Raw genomic sequence first — 26,064 nt, 5'->3', positions numbered from 1 at the left:
ATCAATAAAGTCTTCAAACAAACACATCTACAAATTGAAATGCTTGAATGTCGGACTTAATTTATTTACCGGCATAGATTAATAATTTATTATACTGCCATTTCCCATTAACTGATCTTAACTTGTTCCATGAAATGTCATCAATTAGAAATTCAATGGTTAACAAGCTCAATTTTAATATTTGTTCCGCTTTTCATTGTAGTGCCCATAATTTCACTAATTTCATTCAAGACATTGCAAAATATAACAAAAAAGACTGAACACTGATATGATCGCACTACCACACTACCAGAATGGCTGGCCAACATGACTGAGCTTGTAAACACCACCAATGTGCATATGCATTCGCAATCGTTGATTGACTGGGGAACGACAATCATTCGGGTACTCGGACATATTGTGAGTGTGTCTATGGATTGATTATCAATTAGCAGGGTGTCAATTAGTGGGAACTGACTGTAATACAGGCATATCAATAAAGTTAACTCACTTCATGAGGCTGGATATGACAGAACCAGAGAGTCTAGGATCCGTGAACTGTGTTGTGCGATTGTTGTGGTCCACATAATAGATCCGTCCAGTAGCAGTCTGACGCATTTCCCAACCAGGAGGTAATGGTCCAAGCTCAGCCAGTAGGTCACTAGAGCCCACTGAAAGCTCACGAGGAATGCGGGGATCATGCCATGTGCTCACTCCACTGGGGATGTGGTAGAAATAAACTTGCCCCTGTTGTGTTGTGCGTAATTCTGTTCAACAATAGGATACATAATTCTGCTAAACTTTTTGAGTTGAATGTTCAAGAAGGTGTTAATACATACGCAGATAGTGTATTGATCTGGCGGAAAGATGTAAAGGTAAATAAGAAACTCAATCAATGGAACCACATTATAAAGGAATACAGACTCAAAAATAATACAGACAAGTGTGTGACTATGAGGATTCCTAAGAAACCACATACGAAGGGGGACCCAAAAATAACCGGAAATGACCTGTTGCGCGCGCATGCTTTGTAGTTACGAGTTGTGCTGCTAGGTGGCGTTAGCTGGGGGTCTCCCGCGACTGTTAGTGAGCTGGCGTCAGTCTGAGTTAAGTGGTTTGTCTGTGGTGCTCTGTTGTGTGCGTTCCTGTTTCAACCCTTTGGCGATTAGTGAGATGGCCGACCAGAAGGAACAAAGAGTGTGCGTGAAATTTTGCTTTCTGTTAGGGAAAACTGCACTTCACTCTTCAAGTCGCGGCAAACATTCACGCGGTTTTCTCTTTGGTCATCTCCGAGCAAGCGAGGAACAAATTTTGCAGACACCCGTCTCATGTGCAAACCTTCGGTTAAAATTCGCTGGACCGTGCTCCATGAGATGTTCATTTCCTCAGAAAGTTGGTCAATGGTCTTTCGACGATCTTCATCAATTTCACGCACACTCTTTGTTCCTTCTGGTCGGCCATCTCACTAATCGCCAAAGGGTTGAAACAGGAACGCACACAACAGAGCACCACAGACAAACCACTTAACTCAGACTGACGCCAGCTCACTAACAGTCGCGGGAGACCCCCAGCTAACACCACCTAGCAGCACAACTCGTAACTACAAAGCATGCGCGCGCAACAGGTCGTTTCCAGTTATTTTTGGGTCCCCCCTCGTACAAGCTTCAGAATAAAAGTTAATGGCATGATAGTCAATCAGGTGAACAAACTTATTATTTGGAAAAAGAAACAAATTCAGAAGCAAAAATGAATGGAGAGATCAACAGAAAATACAAAATATCTCTATATTCTATGAAATATATTACAGATATGGATATTATGGATGCGAGACATTCCAAAACAACACAAAACAATTTACATTTCATTGCCTTAGTTGTCAATGGTCATATCTCCAATTTTCATTATTTTTCAGGTAACAAATTCACTTAGTTCCTTTGGGAATAAGAGCTGTATGTCCATAATTAAACTGAGTAAAATCATATGAGAAATCAGACAAAAAATATCCCTTTTGTTCTCTCTCCTATTTCAACTGTTCATAATTCAAACACTGTACTCTTGTGGTCACTATTCCACAGAACGTGAAGACAACCTTTAACAAATGACGTGGAAATTATAAATCGATTATAGAATTTAATGCCAAACATGAAGACTTATGAAGAGAAAGAAAATCAGAAGCCATGATATGGACATGTAATTTCTGAGAAGTACTGAAGGTTCAAGTCCCGATGAGGTCATTGGATTTTTTCAATTGACCTAATCCTTCCGGCCGCACTAGGCCCTGGGGTTTACTCAGCCTCTAACAGAAATGAGTACCAGGAATTAATTAAATAATTTTCCTGGGGAGTGAAGTGCGGCCGGCATGTAAGGCTGACAACCTTACCACCATCTTTCAGCCGATTGTCAAGGTAATGTGGGACCCTCAACGTCTCACAACCCTATGGGCCCTCACGGCCTGTTACAGGGATACCTTTACTTTTAACTGAAGGAGAACCAAGATAGGATAGAACAGTAAATTAAATTTGCAGAGAAGAAACTAAAATCCACAATTTGTTACTACAGATGAAGAAAAATGATTACAATGGTCTGACAATATTAAAAGAAAGGAAAGAGCAACTACTCTTTATAATTAAATTTTGAAGGAAAGAGAACTGAAAATAAGATATTTCAGCCAGGTCCTAACTGATATCAAGGCAATATGATAAAGCTGGGAAGAAACCAGAAGACTGTGGGTTTCATTCTGAGCAGTGTCCTATGTATACAATAATAATAAAAGAAAACAGTATAACTGTCTGTATAATGACAATTATAACAAACACAGACGCAAAGCCAACTCCTTACACAATATATATTGTAACGTGTACCATTACTGAAGACGCCGTTCGGATTGTTAACTGGTTTATTCAACAACCTACAAGTAACGGCTACAATTACTTATCACACAGTTGCGGGGTTTCACACTTTATAACCCTAATCGCAATAATCTGTTAACACTGTTGCGGGGTTTCACGATTTATAACCCTATTTGCAAATCAGTTCACTCTATCTTCAGTAGGCTACCCGTATTCACAGTACGGGAGCTATACAAGTCTCTCTGTCTCACACACTCCCAATTACACAGTTACACACACGTCTGGTTCTTCTTTCCGCGATGGCTGCTATATTCCAACACAACTCGCAGGCTGCTGCCTTGAGAACTCTTGATAACACACTGGCTCGACTACTACTGAACTCGGCGATGGCCACATTTCAACTACTCTCTTCGCAGGCAGCGCAGCTATCTTATATAGGGGCTGTGTGGGCCTGTTACGTAGCAACGCTGTTACCTCACGCTGTCTTACGTCACTGCGTGTTGCACGTTATGTTACCGTGCGGAGGGGGGGGAGGGGCGCGCTGACTCATCCGCCACGTCACTGTGGCCGGAGTTGCCACGTTGCTGTTGGGTAGGGAGGGGTTCTCCGTTGCACAACATGTCACAATATTAAGCATACTCCAGGCAATGGATAATGACCAACTTAATGGTGGTACTACCTAAAAGTGACGATATGAATACCACGCATCAGAAGAGGTTATTCAAAGTATTCTACTATACCACTGTCACATATAAGGGGTCACATGACTAATAATTATGGGTTCTAGATTTGATCATTGGATTTATTGGGCATCTTTATTACAGTTAATTATAACAGTTCACACAATGAACTCCGTCCTGATAAGGGATCTCTTGCTGTATTTCTTCTGGTTCTCAGACTGGTCTCTAGTCTTCCACTTCTCAGTACAACTGACGCGTGCAAATCAATTGCATGTCCTTTCATTACCTGGTGCAGACCGCAGACAGAACACCAGTTATTCTGTGTATTCGTTACCATAGTAATGCATGTTCCCCAAACCTATTGTGCAATAATAATCTATTCTGTGTTGCCATGGGAATGTGCTAGTGAAGCCTGGCCCAGAAGAAACTGTGGCTTTCAGGCATCATGTCACACTATGTTATATATTAAACTGCACTTCTACTGTCCAATGTTTGTTCCAATTCCTTTTCAATGGCCAAGGATACATACTGGCCCATTTTATGACACAAGGCCAGAATATACATCTAATTTCTGGCCAATGTATATGGTTGTTGTTATTATTATTATTGGAGGGGTGGGTTTCCCCATGCACCGTGACCAGTGGTCTATTGTACGTCCCCTCTGTGATATTATACCAGTCTCTATACCCTACCGATACTGGTGCGTGTCATCAGTCCCGACTCAGCCAGCGAGTTCGGCCTCTACTGGCTCAGCGGTATCTCTCGATGCTTCCCCATCTATCAGAGGCGTTAGAGACTACTGTTGGGCAGGAAATGTCTGATCAATTTGGCTCAGTGGTCCCCTTGGGACATGAGGTTCTTTTACGTGCTGTAAAGCTACGACACGGGACCCACAGCTTAAAGGCCCTCCCAGAGGACTTGTTCCCTGAATTTTTCTGCTCTTAAAAATTCCACGACCTCCGCCGGGTTTGAACCCGCGTACCTTGAGTCATGAGGTGGGAACGTTACCCCTAGACTACGGAGGCCGCTTAATGTATACGGTTAATACCCTGCTTGACACAAATATGTATGCAGTGGAGAATTATATCCAGTTCATGTCTCACCATAACCAGGAGGCAGGTCACCGGGCTGGCTAGGCTGATGGACACGACCAGTGGAGCTGCTTCCGTTCTGCTGCTGGTGCTGTGAATTTCGCTGCTGTCTTGATGCACGTCGTCTTGATGCAGACATCTGACTTCCTGCACTGTCTCGGCGATTACTACCATTCTGAAGTTCATCTGGAATCCGCATATTGCGCCTCTGTTCACGTTGCTCTCTGTTGTAAATAGAGAATGTGATTATTTAAAAATGAACAGGCCCACTTTATTATAGTCATTTATATTTGGTGAAAAGATAAAACTATACACGCACCTAAAAACCACCATAAAATATCACAAGTATGAAAGAAGGAAGCCAGTCACTGTCACTGTAATACTATGCAATAAATGGGGGAAGTGGTGAGGTACAAGATCTCATCATCTTCGCACCTGGTATCTGTAGTTTCGACCGCCTCCATTGCCTAGTGCTCAGCGTTCGTGGCTACAGATCCAGAGGTCTGGGTTCGATTCGCAGAGCTACCAGATTTTCTGAGAAGTAGTGGGTCTGGAACAGGGTCCACTCAGCTTTGTGAGGATAACTGAGGAGCTGTTTCAAGGATATAGCGGTTCTGGTCTAGGAAATCAAAATTAACGGACATGGGGACCACTGTCCGTACTGAGTATGTAATGATAACCACTGATCAATATGTTAATGAACATTTGGGTTGCATAAAGATAGGATATTACTTGCCTAGCTGAGTGACTATTATCTTCTCAAGGACTCTGTTACATGCGATCAGTTACAGTATGTGTAGTTACTGACTGAATAATAACAGTTTATCCATGGCACTCTATACCAAATATAAAAGTTATACGTAAAAAGAACCATGTAACCAAGAAATTTTAGTTTTGTTATGTTTTGATCTTATATTTTTAGACAGCAGACCAGAACACAAATGATTCTGAACAGCCTGGTAGTGAACATTCTCTGAATTTATACTGATATTAATTTACAAATACAAATCACTCCGTCCAATGTGACATATAAGTTTTACTACGTGAAAACCTATCAACCCTTATATGTTTCGGTCCTTATGGACCATCTTCAGAGGGAACATCATTACAAGCTGGAAACTACTATCACAACAGGTGTTTTGATTTAATTACATACACAGGTCCTGTAATGCACAGTACGCATAAATTCGAACATTTCACAATTGCAGCTGCTTCCTGGTATCGTAAAGTTTTTTAAAAAAGTTTTCTAGATGTTGTTTAAAAACTTATTGTCAATAGTTAAAATTTTATAAAACATGTAGGTTCGTGTCCGTACTCCTATTATCCTTCTTGTATGGGGCAGATTTTGTGCCGCTGTCTATCTTGATAAGGAAGCTCTTAATGTTGTCCAGGGTTTGTTCGTGGCTAGCTGTGTTGTTACCACTGTTAGTTAGTTGTTCGTGTGATGGACCAGAATGAAATAAATAAAAAAAATGCTATAAATTTAATTGTAGATGGAATTTTGATCAGTTAATGGTCATTTTTGAATACCTGGACTTTGCCACATTTTCAAATTTATCATCTATTTTTATATTATGATTCTGCGGAGCCTTTTCGTTATAATACATCAAACTGTACTTGGTTTTCTTCACCCTTGCTACTATCAAAGTTTAAATAAAAAAAAAAGTGACAATATTCAAACAATGTTCTGTAACAATGAAGCAAGAGCAATCTGTGAGAAAATGCTGACCAATAAACTGACTGATTTGAATAATTACCATCAAATTAAATGTGTGGGATTATGACAGATGGCATCTGGATGGGATTTCTGATGAAATTCCAAGGTACCAGGTATTTACTCATCATCAGTTAGAACAGTTTTGCCTCTGGTCAACATTTTAATAAGAATATGTGGGAACACCGCCAGTTTCCTGTCTTTAATGACTGTTGCATAACTTCAAGTTCCATACTTAACATTTAGACACGTACATCAAAACTCTTACCTTGCACTGCTACTGCTATTATTGTTGTTATTATTGTTGTTACTGCTACGCAATGCATCCCTTGTGGTTTGGTTGATCACTACGCTCACATCTGGAGAAACACAGATATTCTGCTCACCAGTGCTGGATAATCCTGAACCTGAGGGTGAGTTGTGCGTTGGGATAATTCCATTGTAATGTGGCCTGAAATGAAAACATCACTGATTAAAAATGTTATCTGAAAAAAGACAAGTAATATAAAAATAAGCCAGGAAACAATCACATAACAGCATTCTAATGCTACTCTTCGTCAAAATTAAAAAACACAAGAAAAAAAGTTTAAATACATATCTACTATAAAATCAACAAAACAGATATAGTCACCAAAATGGTGAAGTGTACAATTCTTCACAGATATACAATACTTAATCAGCTGCTCAAAAAAATCTTTTATCACCACAGAATCAGGCCCTGGATATGTCTCAAGGCAATTAAACAAAGATCTCATCCTCAACATCAATTTAATATGCTTAATACTGTGACATGCAAGCCAGAAGAGACAGCCATTTCTAGGCAACTGCAACCAAAACACATTTTCACAACAAAAATGTAGGAATTGTTGGAGACTCAAAATGTAAGAACAGAGGATCTGTGGGAAACGGTTTCCTATGTGGTCTGTCCCAAGGCTATATAACAAGCACAAACGGATAAGGCAGAGTTGACAGTCATGTCTAGGAGGTCATGAGTTAGCTCTGAGCCAGTCATCACCCAACAAGGATGTGGGTACAGAAGTAGAAAAATACTCACTGCAGGGAGCCATTACCTAGCAATGCCTGGTGAAGACAGAGAAGCCTTAAGGCTTGGAGTAGTAATTTGCAGAATGTATAGATCCATGAAACTGTTATAGTTACCTGCAGTTACAGGTTACAAGTGCTCAACAAATCCAATTACCAATTCACACCCTATATCTAGTCACTAACATGTGGCAGTATTATATCCAATACTGTCATCAATGCATAATATTTTTGTCATGTTTCTACTTTCACATCCTTTCTAATGTTTTGATACTCCGTGTTCATTGTGCAGACTTATCAAATGTCCAAACGTTCACAGAGATCCTCAGTACATGGTCTTGGCACACATTTTGGGAGCAGCCAGCAAACTGAAGGTCATTCATTCAGTAACCACCCGATCAGTGAGCCCGTCAGTGTTACAGAAGCTTCACTGTATAGTGCTCTGTTTTGTGTCCTTGTCGCTTGTGTGAGATACAATTTAGAAAAAAGTTCATTTATGATTGCTACGTGAAAAAAAAAAAAACTCATACAAATCGTGCAGGAGAAAATTTTGCCGTAAATTTCATGAAACAACATGTCCATCTTGAGATACTATTTCCTTATTAGTGACGAAAGTTTGAACCAAGATACTATTTCCTTATTAGTGAAGAAAGTTTGAACCAACAGTATTTTAATTGACACGAAGCCATTAAAAAGAAAGAGTGTTCTGATTGAGGAAAAACTTGAACTTAACAATACATATAGATACATTTTTTGCTGATTTTGCACCTGCAGAAGGAAGATTCGGTTATTTTACACAAAATGGCACAACTCCACACAACTAACGAAACCATCACAGCATTACGCAGCGTGTGTACAAAACTAATCGGAGGAGGACAGAATTATTAGAAAGGGTTTGTGGCCCCCTAGATCCCCAGATCTAAACACCTGTGATTTTTATTTGTGGGGAAAACTCAAAAGCATTGTGTATGCCGACAATCCACATGACCTGGAGGCTCTAAAACAGAATATCTGTGAAGCAATTTACAACATTCAGCAACGTGAATTGCAACAAGTTTCCTGAAATCTGTTTAAAAGAATTCAGACATGTCTCACAGCAGAGGGCAGACATTCTGGGCATCTTCTATGATGGTGAGTACAATATTAATTACTATGTGGGGCAATCCAAAAGTTTCCGAAATTTGAATTTTGCGCGAATGGTTATGAGCACATCGAAATACCGCTAGGTGTCTCCTCACACATCCTTCTTGAATCAGTGTGGCATGCGGCGTCGAGTTGAGTGGTTGGGTTTTTTGTTGGTGAACATATTTCCATTGTTGTGTTTCTGTGAGTCTGCGGTTTTGCGATGGCTGACCTGAGAGAGTACCGGGTCTGTATAAAGTTTTGTTTCAAACTTGGGAAAACTGCTGCAGAAACGCACCAAATGTTGAAGCAAGCTTTTGGTGAAAACAGTTTAGGCCAAACACAAACTTACAACTGGTATAAGCGTTTTAAAAATAGCCGAACATTGACTGATGATGACAATCGTTCGAGACGGCCGTCAACGGGAAAAACACCAGAAAATGTCGCGAAAGTCAGGGATCTGATTCTGCAAGATCATAGACTGACCATCCAAGACCTCTGTAACACCTTGGGCCTAAGTTATGGTACATGTCAATGAATTTTGTCAGAGGAACCGAACATGAGGAGGATTGCGGCGAAGTTTGTGCCACGACTGCTGCAAAATGAACAGAAGCAGCATCGCTTGGAAGTCTGCAGGGAACTTTAGCAACAGCTTCAAGAGGATCCAAACTTTCTTTTGAAGGTTGTCACCGGTGACGAAAGTTGGGTTTATGGCTACGACCCTGAGCGCAAGCAGCAATCGTCGCAATGGAAGAGCCCTTCTTCACCTCGGCCAAAAAAAGCTCAACAAGTCAAGAGCAACATTAAGTCCATGTTGATCTGTTTTTTTGACATTGATGGGATTGTTCACAAGGAGTTCGTCCCTCCTGGTCAGACAGTCAATAAAGAGTTCCATCGCAATGTTTTAAGGAGAGGAGAATATGAGGAGAAAACGTCGAGAGAAGTGACGCACGAACGACTGGGTACTCCACCATGACAACGCACGACCGCATACGGCTTACATTGTGCAGGAATTTTTGGCTAAAAACAAGATGGCAGTTGTTCCCCTCCCACCGTACTCGCCAGACTTAGCTCCATGCAAACTTCTTTCTCTTCTCCAAGATGAAAATAAAGTTGAAGGGGCAAAGATTTGATACAGTTGAGGAAATTCAAGCGGAAATGCAGATGGTACTAAACACCCTAACAAAGAGAGACTTCCAGGATGAATTTGAAAAGTGGCAGAAACGCTGAGATTGGTGTATGCGCTTTTGAAGGTGATGGTGCAGAATAAGATCTAGGTAAGATGTAATAGTTTTTATTAATATATTTCGGGAACTTTTGGATTGCACCACGTATATTTGATTAATATTTGAAGAAAGAAGTAAACAATATGTGCTAGCAGTTCTGACTGCACAGCGACATTTTTCTTGACAAGTGGTGCAGAGCTTTTGCAGGAAGTTGCTGACGGTAAAATTAATGTCCTATCAGACTGTGCTCCGGATACTCAGTATAATGTACCTCCCTTACTTTCCATAACACGAAGACCAAGTGTCTTCTAATATGGAAATGCAGAAATATACAATTTGTACTGTGTTACACAACAAAGTGGACAGTAAAGAAGAAGTTCGCAGTGCAACCACAATATTTTCTTTTATAATGAAGCTGTCTATATATAATATATCTTGTAAATGAGCTCATCATCTTTACTATTTCATTTATATACTGGATTTTCAATGAATTAAAGCAATGTACAATACTTGGATATATAAATACTCACCTATTGGGTCTAACCCATTGTGTGGTTCGTGTATGATGGTTTACATAGTACAACCGTCCAGCAGGAGTCCTTCGTTCTTCCCAGCCCTCTGGCAGATCCTCAGGGCAACTAAGATCACCCAGTGGATCCACCACAGCATTATGACCTCCTCCAGCCATGCCTCCATGTCCATCCCGCGACAGCAGTGACACCACAATCTGACCCTTCACTGGTTCAGGGTCATCTGAACTTGCTTTGCACAGATCCAACCGCTGATCTATATACAGAAGCACAAAAATAAGTAACTGCAAGGAACCATGTCATGTATCCTTATATCACCTTCTGATTGTAATGTTGGTATGAACGAATCAAAACTGATATATAATAAACTATCACCACACAGAGGATCTAAAACAGGATCAATTACCCAACCACATGCATTAATTCATAAACCGATTGCTGCAAGTTCATTTTTCATTCAAGATTAATTCCAGATAGCAATTAATCCCTCTGCCCACCATTAACTACTGTTTAGAAGATCCCAGATCGTATTTAATTTTGACCTGAACACAAAGAATAGTGGGTGAGACTCTTTATCAAATGTAGGGCAGTCAAAATAAGTGGTAAAAGTAAAGGTAAAGCTATTCCTGGGCTTAATCAACTATGCATTGTGCCATGAAGTCATATGGAGAATGGAGGTATAGCTCTACCATTCTTAACCTCAGCACTAGACAGAGCTTCATGCCCGATACACTACGCATGTAAAACAACTCCCACTACCAAATATATACTGAAGGCTGAATAGACCCCAGAGCTGGTCTGGAAGTTACAGAGAAGTGTAAGCTCTCCTGCCCCTTTCTGGGAATCAAATCCTGCTTCTTTGATCATCCAGCCTGTAGCCTAGTCACTATACGAAGTGAGCTGGTTAGAAAGTCATCAAGAAACCAAGAATAAAGTCTAAACAGGTAAACATTTGTCTGATGCATTTGCTTTTCACAAAAGTATGAATTAAGGATATGGCTCTACTGTCATTGCTTTTCAACTCTGCTACAGAATATGCAGAATATATAGAACATATTTTCTGCCTTTCCATAAACATAGTACATACAACAAAGTACCATGATTGCCAAAAAATTATCAAGAGGTTTTGACAGATTTACACATTTCAAGAACCAATTCCCAAATATGAAAAAAAAAAAAATGGTTTCTGGAATGGTGTTTGTCCGTGTGCATGGAAGTGCACCTCAATAACGCCTCAGTGGCTGAAAAGCATATCATTCCTATTTGGTATATAAGAAATAGTGGGTCTGGAACGGGGTCCACTCAGTCTCGTCATGATAATTGAGGAACTATTTCAAGGAAACAGCGACTCCGGTCTAGAAACTGAAATTAATGGCCATGGGGATTCATTGTGCTGACCACGCAACACCCTCTATCCGCAAAAGTTGGCACCAACTTTGCCAATAAGCGGCAGTCGCTTGGTCGGTATGGTTTGCTTGCGGACTAAAATCATGGCGTTTTTTTTTTGGGGGGGGGGAGGGTAAAAAGGAGTTTATCCATTATAGGTCAGTGCCTGGTGAATATGAGCATTATAGTTCCAAAAACAGGGTTCATTCAGATGGGCTCCAAATATAAAATGGCAATTTCTCAAAAATAGCCATAAAAGTTTTATTAGATTTCAGTAATTTATGGAGATCAACTCCACAAGTAAATTTACATAGATGGTATCTTCAGAAACAGAATGGTACACATATTACAGGCCCAAAAACAAAATGTTTCACTGAAACTGGCTTTACCAGTCAGACAGATTTCACTGTTGTCTGATATTCAGCAACAATGGTCTATTGGGCAATGGTTGAGTTCATTTCCAATGTAACAAAGTTGAGGTCAATTGTGTACAAGAATGAATAAACAATGTCTTTGCAATGATCTCTTATACATACATGAATTTCAGGAGAAACCAAGACGAATTACAAATACACGTGACATACCAGCATCTAGCGTAAGCCGATGTTAATTTACTGGGATATAATATAAATACCATAATGAGAAACACATCAGTTCTAACAGATATCAGAAAGGAGGTTTCTAGGCAGAAAAAACTAAGCAACTGTTCACGTCTTGTCACCATAATGCAGGTCAGGATCATAATATAATGATGATTAATAAATTCTTGAAAATGTGGCAAAGTTCAAACACCTGAAAGCAGTAGCAAATAAAAATTATATTCACAAAGAAATTAAGAGCAGATTAAAAATCAGGAAGTTCCTATTACCACTTTGTTCAGAACTGTCTTCTTGTCTGCTAACTAAAAACATAAATGATGAACCCTTCAGCGCAGGCATCTAAATACTGCAACTGTGGCAGTATTTTTAAATTCCCGTTTCACTTCTGCTCTAAAAGAATTCATTTTTCACAACTATTCATGAAATAAATGATTAACTTTCACTGAAATCCTCTTAAAAGTTGGCTTTACATCTTACCTTCAAACATGAGCTCACTGTATATGAGCGATGGAAGCAAATCGACTAGAACCTGTGGTTTGTGTGGCAGGCCTTGAAACATCCATACACATCACAAAGTGCCTCTCATGATGCAGCAAACAAGCCTATATTTACTGGAAACTCCTCCCAACCATACGTTTCGTTTCATCTTCTTGTTCATCACTACTATTATCAATCTCACTGTCACTAATCACATGGGTTCCTGCACAATGCTTGTCACTGTCACCATGGGAACAACATTTTCCAATATTTTCATCATCTAAAATTCCATTCAAACTTGTACAGGGTGAGGCGCAGAAACTTCCTTCTTTTGAAGGTGAATAAAAGAAAAAATTATTGCTGATAGACAAAATTTATGTTTAGCTAATGAAAGAACATACATTAAAGTTTTAAATCACGTAGTTTCAAACAAAATATCTTAAAGGTGGTGGGTGGTGGCCACGGTTCTCTATGGACTGATGCAACCGTTTTCTGAAGTTCCCTTCTGCACGTTCCAACATGTGCACCGGAATTTGGGCTACTTCCTGCCGAATAACATTCTTCAGCTGAAGCAGGTTGGTGGAGCGATGTTTAAAAATATCTGCCTTGAGGTCTCCCCATACAAAAAAAAAATCACAGGGTGTTAGATCAGGTGAGTGCACTGCCCATGGGATGTCACCTCAAAGCGAGATGAGCCATCCAGGGAACTTTGCCCTCAAAACTGTCATCGAAGCTCGGGCTGTGTGGGCCGTGATACCATCCTGTTGGAACCAGACATTTCCTAGATGCATTTCTTCAAGAGCTGGTTTGAAAAAGTTTTTAATCATGTCCACATACCACTGTGAATTGAAAGTAACTGCATGATTGTCTTCTTCAAAAAAATAAGGGCCAATAACTTCAACTCTCAACAACCCACACCATACTGTGACATTGTCACTGTGAAGTGGCCTCTCATGGAGCTCTCTGGGATTGTTACCACTCCAATAGTGCATGTTCTGCTTGGTGACATATCCGGATAGGTGAAAATGTGCCTCATCACTAAAGAAAACAAGTGTGTTGGGGGGTAAAGTTTCCAATAACGTTTCGCACGCAGTTGTTCAGTTCTGGAAATCACGTGGTGACAATTCTTGCACAACAACCATCTTGTAGGGATGGAAATGAAGATGTTCATGAAGAATTCGGCGCATTCAGCAACTGGATATGTCTAGGGCGACTGCATGTTTGCGAGCGGAGCATCTTGAAGATCTCAAAATCGACTGTCAAACTGTCTCCACATTTTCTGGCATCGTAATGGTCCATTGTCATCCTGATGATTTTTTCACCTCACTCCCGGTTGTCCTAAAGTTCTCTACCCACAAAACAATCGATTTCAGGTCGGGAACCGGACCTCTGGGCTTAATTCCTAAGTGAGTATGGAACGCACGCTGCACCACCACGTAGGAATGGTTGTTCGAAAAATAGGTTTCGACAGCAAACGCACGCTACTCACTCGTCCACCTCATGTTTCCTACTGAGGGGTATTAGACAGAAACTTCCGCAACTGCTGCGTTCGCCAAGCCTATCCCCACTTTTCTGCAACCTCCCCTCCCTTCACAATGTGTCTTCACAAAAAGGAAGTTTCTGTGCCCCACCCTGTATTTGTTCAAGCTCCATGAGGGCACAACTTGTTGATGGGCCAGCCATGGTAACTAGGAGGTCACATATTTATTTCCAAACTGACCTGCTCAGCTGCTGGGAAATACAAACAGCCTTAAAATGACTACAATACACTGGAAATGAAACTGACTGCTGCTTGGTAGGCCACTGCTGGTTACTCAATACCAAACAACAGCGAAATCTGTCAGACCAGTAAACCCACGTTTTACAAAATAAGCATTTTGCATTTGGGCCCCTAGTATGCATATTGTTATTTTACCGAAGATGCTCCCTCTTTTCATTTGGGATATGGTCTGCATAAATTACTGAAACTCAATCAAAATTGTTATACTTACTTAATCTGTTCCTCTTATACCTTACAGCGTTGAGTTTTTCTTTTTGATCATTTTACAGGCAGGACTCCTTGGATGGGTGATCAGCTCATCGCAAGGCTACCTGAACACAGGACTTCCATGCCCTGTGTGGAAATTGAACCTACAATCCCGGCTTCCAAGTGAGCAAAGACAGTATATGCCTTAGAACACTTGGCTACCATGACTGGCAAAATTGTTATAGTCATTAGAAGAAAAAAGCAATAATCCACCAAACATAAAGGCACTAGAGATGTGCATGTCCATACATACAGACATACAGCACTGCAAAAGCCACTTCTTCATAATCAGGGAAGTCCAAAATGTATAAATTCACCAAAATCTCAAGATAATTGCTCTCACTATCACAACACATCACATGTACTACATAATATGAAAAAGTGCATAATTAAATATTGGTCAGAAAACTAAAATAAAACTTATGTGCAAATGAAAGGCTAATTTTTAAATAAATCTTAAAAAAAAAATAGAGCAGAGAAGTGTGATCTGGATTCACTCGGTAATGAACTTTCAGGTTCCATAACAGGCAGAGAACTTAATGACTATCGGACAACTACTAACTTCTTATGTAAGATCCCACTCCATGCAGTTAGACTGGCAGGCATTAAAAAATTAAATAGCAGCTGTTATATGTCAGAAATGATGCATCAGAAAGACGCAATTAATCATGTTATAGAGTTTTAAACATTCTTATAATCATTCCCCAATCAACATTTTCAAACAAAATGTTATCAAACATACCGATAGCATTCTTAGCATAAAATTAAATTGATTTCTAACATATCTTTTAAAATGTCATTAAAGCTTCAGTATCACTTTCATATTTCCAAGTCAGACTATATGCAACTCTCTCCGATTATAACAATGCTACAAATGTATCCTAGCAGATTCAATGTCTCTTGGTATGTGGGACAAAGTATACAAATTACTTACAGCCTGTGTCCTTAAGGCGCTGAATTGTATTGGACATGATACGGACACAGCCCAAAAATCCTCCACCCTGCTTCTTGTGTATTTTCTTGTGGTTCCACACACTGATTGTAATACCATCACCTTTACCAATGTAACTGCAATAAAGTAATATAAATGGTAAAATAACCTGTAAATACTTAAAGAGGGCTAACAAAACTATTGTTAAAAATTTATCAAAAGCATACATACAGGTCATAATGTTGGTTCCATTTAGGATCAAGAGTTGCTTTGCATGTGTCAGTGCTGTGGCATTGGCCCGATCCATCCACACTGATCTTGGCAAATGGATCGGGCAGTCCTATAAATCATACCATGTATGAATACTAAGTAAAATTATCTGTTACTAACAAACTGTTTTATATGAAAACAATCGCTATAGAAATTACGTATAATCAAAGTAATACTTACTGAATAAGTCTTTCCTGGCCAAATTTCTGGCACAAAGAACTGGAAAAAGAAAATTGATGATTACTAGGTTCTTGAAATATGCATTATGTGACATGCATTACATATTACATGCCACATTAAACCAAGTTACCAGAAGTAAAATAAATTCATTTGCAGTTCCTGAACCGTGAATTAAAGGGTACTTGTCTATGTTTAATGTAAGTAGCCATATTGAATTTCGCCCATGCATAACAAAAACAGACGTGTTCTCAGACATCCGGAGTTTAAAAACACGCGAAAAATAACACTAATTTTAGTTTAATCGATATATTTACAGTGCTTACTTGTTAGGCGTATTTTCATAGCCCCATTTCTCCTGCTGCCGCCTGGGTTAGACATATTTTTCCATTCATTTAGTGTCTACACATTTACAACTAATTAGTTAGCAACTAGCCTAAATGGGCCAATAACGTATACAAATATATACTTCAAAGACAGGGCACTCCGACAATTGTTTGCAGCAACACCTCACACAAACGCTGTTCTCGATAATTCCACGTGAGATACATCATCCACATTTTAATTACACTTCATAAAGACATTAATATCGGCATGCATTCATTTTAATATCACAACTGCGTAACTTCTTGTGAACTAAAGTCAACTTCTTCTTAAACTCTTTGCATTCGTTTCTCATCGGAGAAAGCTATAACGTAGGGACCAGAGGAACTAGAGCGACTACAGAGTATTTAGTTATGCATCTGCAAGTAGCTCGTCTGTGCCACAGACTGCAGAGTACAAAAACCGTACAATTGACGGCGCTGAAAGCTGCATGAGATATGAAAAAGGACGTCTGAGAAAGTGTACGATTTAAAATCACTTTCCCTTACTGCAGAGGGCGCCCGGTATATACTAATTTGCATATTTCTGTTACCCAGTTGTAAGAATGAGCAAAATCCATTGACATTTCCACATTCCCTCAGGCACAAATATCGCCAACAATTTTCAAACGCTGCCTTGACTGCATTGAGAATAATACCTTTATTCAACTGATTCTCCGTCTTACGTGCAATGTGTCCTTCTAAACTTATTTGAAAGTTTTCTTTACATCATACAATGCGCATTTTCAAACCTTATTTAAAAGTTTCTGCACACTGCACTGCATGCTTATATCCGACATTGGTCATCATCAGACTTTTAAAAACTAGTGGTGAAAATTCATGTGCTTCCGTTTTGTGGTTCTAATATACGACGTGTAGTCCCACTTACGCGCTCGTGTACTCCAAGGTGCTGGGTGGCTTTTCCTTTTGTGTTGTGAGTCTAGACCGTCTAGACTACGCATAACACAAAATCTAATACCACCACACTAATAACGAGCGGCAATGACAAGGACAGGACCAAGAATCATACCACAGAATGCAAAGTAGGTACACAAAAATCACAGTAACGAAATATATAATTGCCGTTCTCTTGTATATCCTAATTTACAGATGAAACTGCTCATGCAAGATAACATATGTATATTGAAAGCAACTCAGTATTTACCTATATTTACAGAACATTTACAGCGCAGTAAATAAGAACACATATTGTATTTACATGACAAGAATAACAACTAAGGAGCCGTTGCATAAACAGTTTAGTAGCAAATAATGATACAGATTATTATCTATAAAACGCCTGATGATGGCCGAAAGACCGAAATATGGTATGTGATATTTCGATGAAACATCAGTACCGGAAAAATGTGATTGAGAAGTCATCTACATCATCAGTTAGGTTAGTTAGTTATAGGTTAGCCAGTGCTGCTGCTTTAAACGCTCAAAAATATACTGGACATTGCACTGCAAAATTAAGTGGAGCCTGAATTCAAGAGTTCAAAGAAGGTTCCTCTTTTTCTTTTTCTTTTATTTCTCTTTTCAACGTAGGGTGATGAAAGTCAAGAACAATCACTGCAGAACCATTCTTCCAGAGGCACAGTGTCCAAACGTGGATATATACAGTCCAGATGGTAGCTTCGCCCACATCTGTCGCAATTAATTAGTGCAGAAATACGGTTGTCATCACCACACACCCCACAACGCACGAAATAATCTATAACATCATGTTCCTGTTGCTGCCTTGGTGGCTCCATATGTATTTTTCTGACAACTCTGCCCCCCAGACAGTGACGCACAAGAATTGTATCACACACCTGTCGATCTATTGGGCAAGTGTTAGTATTCTTCAACCACTCCTGGAGACAGTCTGCACAGAAACTGTGGTTACAAGCTTCTGGAGTCCCAATCTCCTGTGTGACAAATCCACATAAGCAAATGGGGCACATTTCTGACTGACCATCAACCCTGCCATTAGACATGCTAGCAGCATGAGGCACTGTTGTAGAGGATGATGTTCCGCCATCACAAATCGTGGTTTCATTATTACCACTTGTGGCAGCAACACCAGGCAACCAAGATGATGTTCCAGCGCCTTCGGATCTTCTGACTACCCTTTCTTGACTCTCCCAATAAGGATTCCTCCTGTTTTCAGTCAATCCACGGCCTGCGGTACAGTACCATGATGCGTGTTCAGTGATATCTTCTTCCTCAGTAGAATCATCCCCATCATCATCATTATCATCATCATTACCACCACCAACAACAACAGGCTCTGGTTCATTACTGCTGTGATCACTTAAATAGTCAATGAGTCTCTCAGGTAATTGATTCTCCCTTTCCTCCATTTGCCTGACTCTCCTCATGTATGCCCTTTCAAATTCTCCTTCAGCTGCATTATCTTCCCTTAAATTACCTATTAAGTGCAGTTCCTTTTCCAGCATCTCTGCCTTCAACATAGCAATTCTTAATTGGCTTCTCTTCTCCTCCAATGTATCTGCCAGATTGTTTAGTAATCTATCCATGAGTCGCTTGCTCATTCTATGTGTCGTAAATATGCGCTTCAGTACTGTAATACTGCGGCCTTTAAGAATGTTCATCTCTGCTTGAGCATTTTCCAGCTCCGCTTCTGCATTTTGCATCCTATCTGACTCATATACCGTTCCTAACGTTCTTCGTCGCGTTTCCCCTCTGCGAGACATTTTTCTTAGTTCCGTGTTCACACCCTTACTGACCGGTGATTGTGTGCGAACCAACTAAACTCTTCACTTCATTCGACTGCGCTCCACGAAGTCACTCCGTTCATCTGCAATGGCTGTAGTAAACTCGGTCGGTCGAATGGTATAGTCTCGGAGCTGACACACTGAAAACACCGCCTGCCACATCTCTTGTATTGTTGCATGTACGTGAGGTGTTCTTCCGTTGGGTGTGTACGGGCCGTTATCTAGCAACATAGCAAATTCGTAATAAATAAATAAATAAATATTACTGTACTAGCTGTACCCGGCCACGCGTTGCTGTGGCAGATCGAGTGAATTGCTTCCGCTCCGCGAGTACGACGACCTAAGTTTGATCTTTGGCGAGGCATTTTTTGGATGAACTAAAGCAGATCGATTGCACTGAAGAAGAAGAAGAAGAAGAAGAAGAAAGAAAGTTATAACAAAAACACATAAAATTGCAAAACGTTAAAAAAGGAAAGAACACGAACTGGAAAACAAAGAAACAAAAATAAAGAATAAAAATATACTAACGAAATATTTCAATTCAAACGCAGATCAATCGACACAGCTCAATCCCACCGCCAATTGCACTGAAAAATAAGGAGAACAGTTAAGAAAACGAAATGAAAAAGAATGAAAAATTAACTATACTCACGAAATGAACGACGTATAACACGTTACAGTATATTAATATTGAGTACAATTAATATTTTAACAACCAACCAACCTGTCACAGGTGTGACATATGTCACACATGATTTTAACATCATAAAGTCTTAAAATATATTTTTAGTGAGTGACATATTCTTGATGTCTTTTAAATTGTTGCATTATTTACGTGTACTTTGATAAAAAGAATATGTCGCGTGTTACCTATGTAACGTTGTTGTGGTCACGTGTCTCCTATTCAGTGCGACAAATAACTTCCACGTACGTCTCGGATTCAGCGAATAAGTTATTGAACGCTCACTTTTACACCAGGGAGTACAATTATTATCACGTCCAATATCACCAAAAAAACTCCTCGGAGCTGGACTGTTATAACCAGGTTTCGGACGCAATAGAGGGCATTTTCGCCCAGGGTTCGATTTCACGTGTTCTGTGCTCGTTGCCGCGGTTATTCCTAGGCAACGATCTGTTGGTATTCGATGGACGACAGAACACCTTGTAGAAGTATTTGGTTTCATCCGTTGTTACGCAACGGAACCTCTTATCCTTTCATCTCCGGGGAAACTCGTTTGATGTTCGGCAATTCCTATGCAACGGCCCACTGTTATTGCGTTTCCATGGAAGTATACTTTCCGGTTTCATCCGTTGTTACGCAACGGAACCTCTTATTCTATGCAACTGTTCTAGCGTTACTATGGAAACGACTGCTGGATTCGGAACATGTGACATGTTTTTACCTGTCACGGGTGTGACATCTGTATAATAGGTACATAAAAAACGCGCGTATTTGGATGCAACGTTGTGTCAAAATTTCAAAGCAATCGGTGAAGAACTTTCGGAGACTTTCAACCAGGGACAAACGAACATTTACATGTATATTTATATAGATTAATATTTATTACGTACATTTGCTCCGCGATGCATCACCATAGACCGTCAAAATTTTAATTCAATTTTTAACTTTTATTTTTTAACGTCTGAGTTACAAGTTTTAGGTTTGAAGTTGCAGGCCATTCGGGTGAGTTGTGTTTGTCTGCTTAATTGAGTACATCCGTGCGTTAGCATCCATACTATAGATCGACATCAGTTGGTTCATAAGTGAATTATGCAATCGCTGAAATACAAATTAAAATTGATCAATTTTTCCTGTCATAAAATGAGACGTGTAGACCGATGCAGACCGTCGCCTTATACCCCTTATACTTCAATTCCATGACAAAACTACTAGACCTACTAGATATACGTGTATATCAGTATAGATATGGCGGAAGGATAAAGTGTTGATAATTGCTAGGAAAGATGAAAACGAAAAGAGGTCGTCGAGAAGATCTCTGCGTGTGACAAATGCTTAGAACTGGACTACAGCGGAGAGAAATTTAATTAGAACTAAGTTCTCACAATTAATTTACTTCGGAAAGGCCAAAATGTGAGTACCTGTTCTGAGTGCGGGCAGTGACTAATAATTGGGAATTAGTAAATGCAAGGCATTCAAGTTGGCCTAAGAAACTTAAAGAACCTAGGAAAGATCTTATTTTTCCAGACAGCAAAACGTTTGTAACATTTATTAGGTTCTTAATGTTGGCTGACGTTAGTGAGTCAGTTACTAAAAACTTTTTCTTAAAGGAAACCATTTATTCAGTAAAAGAATACGTTGAATGGTCAGCATAATGCTGGATCATACATAGTGTAATTGTTTTTTATACAATATTACCTATTTACAGCTGTGTTATTCCTTTGTATATTATTTTTGTTTTAGTATGTTTTAGTGTATTAAATGTAATATTGTTGTGATTGATACAAATAGTGTCCTTGATTACATAGTGTTATTTATTGACAAGGTTGTATGTTATAACTGCTACTATTGTACTCATTTTTAATAATGGACTACTTCTATATCTGCGGTGGCTTATCACCTGTATGGATTACTTGAAATATCAATAAATTAAATTAAAAGTCATTAATTGCTTATTTCGACAGAGGAGCAAGATACGCTCACTGTGATTGGTAAACACCCCAACGATGCAAATAAACCGAAGATTACACCGGTACAGCAAACTTGGGACGGTCATAACCTAACAAACTTCCTAACCTTCAAGATCAAGAAAGGAAGCGGCCTTCGTAGTCTAGGGGTAACGATCCCACCTCATGACTCAAGGTACGCGGGTTCAAAGCCGGCGGAGGTCGTGGAATTTTTAAGGGCGGAAAAATTCAGGGAACAAGTCCTCCGGGAGGGACTTTAAGCCGTGGGTCCCGTGTCGTAGCTTTACGGCACAGAAAAGAATCTCATGTCTCAAAGAGACCTCTGAGCCAAATTGTAGGCCATTTCCCGCCCAACAGTAGTTTCTAACGCCTCTGGTAGATGGGGGAAGCATCATAGGTACCGCTGAGCCAGTAGAGGCCGAACTCGCTGGCTGAGTCGGGGCTGATGGCAAGCACCAGTACCGGTAGGGTATAGAGACTGGTAGAATATCAAGGGGAACATACAATACATCAAACTGGTAGTGGTGCATGGGGAAACCCACCCCCTCCAATAATAATAATAATAATAATAATAAGGCAAACAAGGTAACAAAGAAACCCCTTTTCATTCTATCCCGACAATAGTCAACGTATTTTCATCGACAAAGGCTGCATTTGGACCTACGATACTAAGAATGGCAAATTTAATAACCCCCACCACCAAAAAAAAAATCAGAGGGTAATGTCATAGGGGAGTCCCACCAATGTGCCCAATTTAAGCCTGGAATGAGTGTCTGGATTTACTGCGGGACTATAGTAAATTAGACAAGATTAAGAAATTACTTAAATTCAAAGAAAATCGATTATTTATAAACTAATATATGACATTGTGGAGAATTTAATACTTCTCATACATTGATAAATTTAAAAATTGGTTTAATTTGAATAGAGGAATTATGAAAAAAAATTGTGGAAAACGTTCAGGATTTGAACATTTTTGGAACATTCAAAATTCATCTATAAGCAAATTTAAAAATTCTTAGTATGTAAAGAATGTATCAAATTGGATTTATCTGTTACCTGCGAGACACACTTTATACCCCTTTTGATACTCTGCTTATTGATTGACTTTGTTGTCAGGTGAATCTTCAACTATGAATGGTTTCATTCACATGTCATACACAGCAATGAGAATACCTTGTCACAGTAACTGATAGTTATTCTACTGTGCAAGGATTTCATGTTATAAAGGCTATAGGTTCATTATCTTTAACAAAAAGGCCCATAATTGAACCTGATGTACAGCAGGGTCAATCCAGTTTAAATTTTCACAAAAATCTGTTCCAAAATTATCCTCCCAGTTAGCTTCCACAGTGGCAACTTTTTGGGAAGGTTTCCAGCTGAAGTCTTACCGCCTTCATTTTACATATTTCTAATTTCATTATTAAATTCTTATATATTTTATGTAATACTGTTAATAATCTTAAGTTTTTCTTTATCAAAACCTTTCTTTATTTAGATTATTAAAATTAATTTTAATATTGAATTCTGTATATTTGTCCATAAACTAGTTATAGAATATTCAGTTTGTTGAAGAGTATTATCTTCAGGGATAAGACACCTATAGCTTAGTAGAAGTTTACCAACATTATTGTATTTAAGCATCCTGTTGTATTTCTATAACATGTATAAAATGTAAATTGAATTTTAAAAATTGTAATGCAATTTCAGTTAATGGCAGTAGAAAGTGAGACCAGTGTATGGTGGATTGAGTAATGTTAGCTGGATTTTAACCGCAACATTAATATGAAACAGTGCAATTACACATGAAATGCATGACTGATATTTAATGCAGGTAACACGTTTTGGTGAACTGAAGTACCTGATGATGGCCAGTTGGGGTCGAAACATGCTGTAACAAGTGAAAATTCTAAGGAATAATGTGGTTACATTGTTGACAGAACTGTAATATAAATATTCTATGTGAATGTTTACAAAAATTTCAGAGGAATGTATTATGCCTGTCTTCTGGAGTAAACAGTAAGCCAGATAAGAAACTGACAACAGCAAATAGTGTGTTACTTGTTAATTTCGTTCTTCTCCAGTTTTTTATTCTCCTATTAACGACATTATTGACTTTGTCTTCCAAGTATCACACTACTGATTTAAACTGAAGAGGAAATGACAACCCTGTAAGAGAAGGCCTAATGTACTACATAGCTTGTGGAGGCCAAGACAGTGGCTGTGGTGCACTGAAATTGCAGCTTGATGTATAGGAAGAAACCACCATCAGAATGAAGTGTCTGTGAGTGGTTCAAAAAGTTCTTGGATACAGGCAGTTCGCTATAGCAGTCAACAGATTAATGACCCCCATTTTAGAGATTAATTTGTGGATCAAGTGTGGGATGTTCTTCAGCACAGCCCATGGTAACTACTTCAGTGTAATGGGAACTCAATGTACAAACAACCTTACAGCCTGTCTTTCATAGATTTCCTAATTCTGGGGTTCTAGAAACCCCCAGACTCTCAGAATTACTGGGTTTTCAGAATATGTCAATCGTCTGGTATTCTAAATACTAGACAACATTTCAGAAACTGAATCTGTTTCTATCCACAGCTGAGGTGGGAGACGCCTATTCTGTTGGATCCATTAGAAAGAGTTAACCTCAGTCACTGGACCAGTGCGCGTTGATGTATGTAATAAATTCAATATAAAGCCAAAGTGATGGAATAAACACTACTGAATGCAAAATGTTGTTACTTCTTACCTCATACAATAACAATCTATGAACACATACGATACACAACAAAATACTGTTATAACATTTACAGTTCATTTTAATAAGAAATTCTGTTCAAACTAATTAAACAGTTGTGCGATTTTTAGAAATTGAACATGGTGGTCATTTCATCAAATTAGACTGATGGTAAAAATAACTTCATGTCAATTTCTGCTTATCTTCTGGTTATACCTTACCATCCACACATAAATTTAGTTTTCTTCTTCACATCTGCTACTATACTGTTCTCATTGTTATAATCAAACAGTGGTCCCAACCATACAACATTTTTTCACATATAAATGAAGTTACAAATTTATTCTCTCTGCTACATTCTAAGAAATAACAAAGAGTACATATATCTAAGTATTATAGTAGGTCTACATGTGAGTGAATGAGAGAGAAAGACAATAAGAGGGAAGGTCTTATGCAGACAAAAATTGCCTTTCTCAGTCATATACTAACATAGGCCATGTTTCAATCTTTTAACACAATTTTAAAAAATAATATATATTTTCTTTAATCTACCCTATGTCTTCAGTGCCTGTTACTGTGGTTCTGTATTCTTCGCCATATCTGATAGTCTAACTCATCAGTCCCCCCATATCTTTGTCATAGAATGTGTCTCATTGCTGAAATCTGTATGTTTGACTGACTTTCTAAATCAAAGACATAACTTCATGTACAGTGATTTTCAGTGGTTTGCACCATGTCTCTGGACTCAAAGACACTACATGAAAGAGTACTTTTTGTATATGTACCTGCATAACCTAATAATATGTCAAAAGCTGATTTGTAACTACTACAGTTACTGATATACAGAAACATGAATGACAACAGCACATATACAAGTGCTCAAATATGCATGCAATTATAAGATTTGAGGTTTCATGGTGGCAAAGTATATGGCACTGTGTACTCTCGTAGGTATGTACCCAAGCATTTGTGGTTCAAGCTATTCGAATTTCCTGCATATATATACCATACCTCCATATAAATATTTGCATCTATGTGTCAGTTTGAACCCATAACCTGATTTTATCACATCTGACATTCTCTCGTTTATAATTTTGGTTAACTGGTACAGATGCCTATGAAATGACCTTGTTTTATTATGGTCTCACCTACAATGCAGTCACACAGTACAAATGAACCAGTTACAACAGATTGACTACTAAGGGGCCTTTCCACTGTGCATGATATGGAGGTCACATTTCCTACTTGGTGAGATAAAATGAGAAACAATGCAACAGTCTCAGTAATCGAAGGTTACTGGCCCACTCACAGTAGTACCTACCTATACTGCATTACTCACACAATTAACTTTATTTTCATAAAATACAGACTGCCTCTGTGGTCTAGGGGTCAGAGTTCCTGGCTACAGATCCAGAGGTCTGGGTTTGATTCTCGGTGCTACCAGATTTTCTGAGAAGTAGTGGGTCTGGAACGGGTCCACTCAGCCTCGTGAAGATAAGTGAG

General features: G+C 39.1%; 1 protein-coding gene across 1 annotated transcript in view; it reads right to left on the bottom strand.

Annotated features, from left to right (window-relative positions):
- The window catches only part of LOC111870041 (E3 ubiquitin-protein ligase SMURF1), a 32,487-nt gene extending 15,696 nt beyond the window's left edge, over positions 1 to 16,791 (bottom strand). Inside the window, exons 1-8 of the mRNA XM_023861994.2 lie at positions 16,425 to 16,791; positions 16,102 to 16,140; positions 15,883 to 15,991; positions 15,655 to 15,788; positions 10,233 to 10,488; positions 6,582 to 6,764; positions 4,612 to 4,823; positions 491 to 746 (exon numbers count right to left, since the gene is read on the bottom strand). Of these exons, the coding sequence (XP_023717762.1) occupies positions 491 to 746; positions 4,612 to 4,823; positions 6,582 to 6,764; positions 10,233 to 10,488; positions 15,655 to 15,788; positions 15,883 to 15,991; positions 16,102 to 16,140; positions 16,425 to 16,479 (1,244 nt within the window). The 5' untranslated portion in view covers positions 16,480 to 16,791. The remainder of the gene's footprint in view (positions 1 to 490; positions 747 to 4,611; positions 4,824 to 6,581; positions 6,765 to 10,232; positions 10,489 to 15,654; positions 15,789 to 15,882; positions 15,992 to 16,101; positions 16,141 to 16,424) is intronic.
- Between the last annotated feature and the right edge of the window lie 9,273 nt (positions 16,792 to 26,064).

Source organism: Cryptotermes secundus, unplaced genomic scaffold, assembly GCF_002891405.2.
Source record: "Cryptotermes secundus unplaced genomic scaffold, Csec_1.0 scaffold109, whole genome shotgun sequence".
In the NCBI taxonomy this organism is placed as follows: Eukaryota; Metazoa; Arthropoda; class Insecta; order Blattodea; family Kalotermitidae; genus Cryptotermes; species Cryptotermes secundus.
Note: the sequence above shows the minus strand (reverse complement) of the source record. Positions and strands in the feature narration are given on the sequence as shown.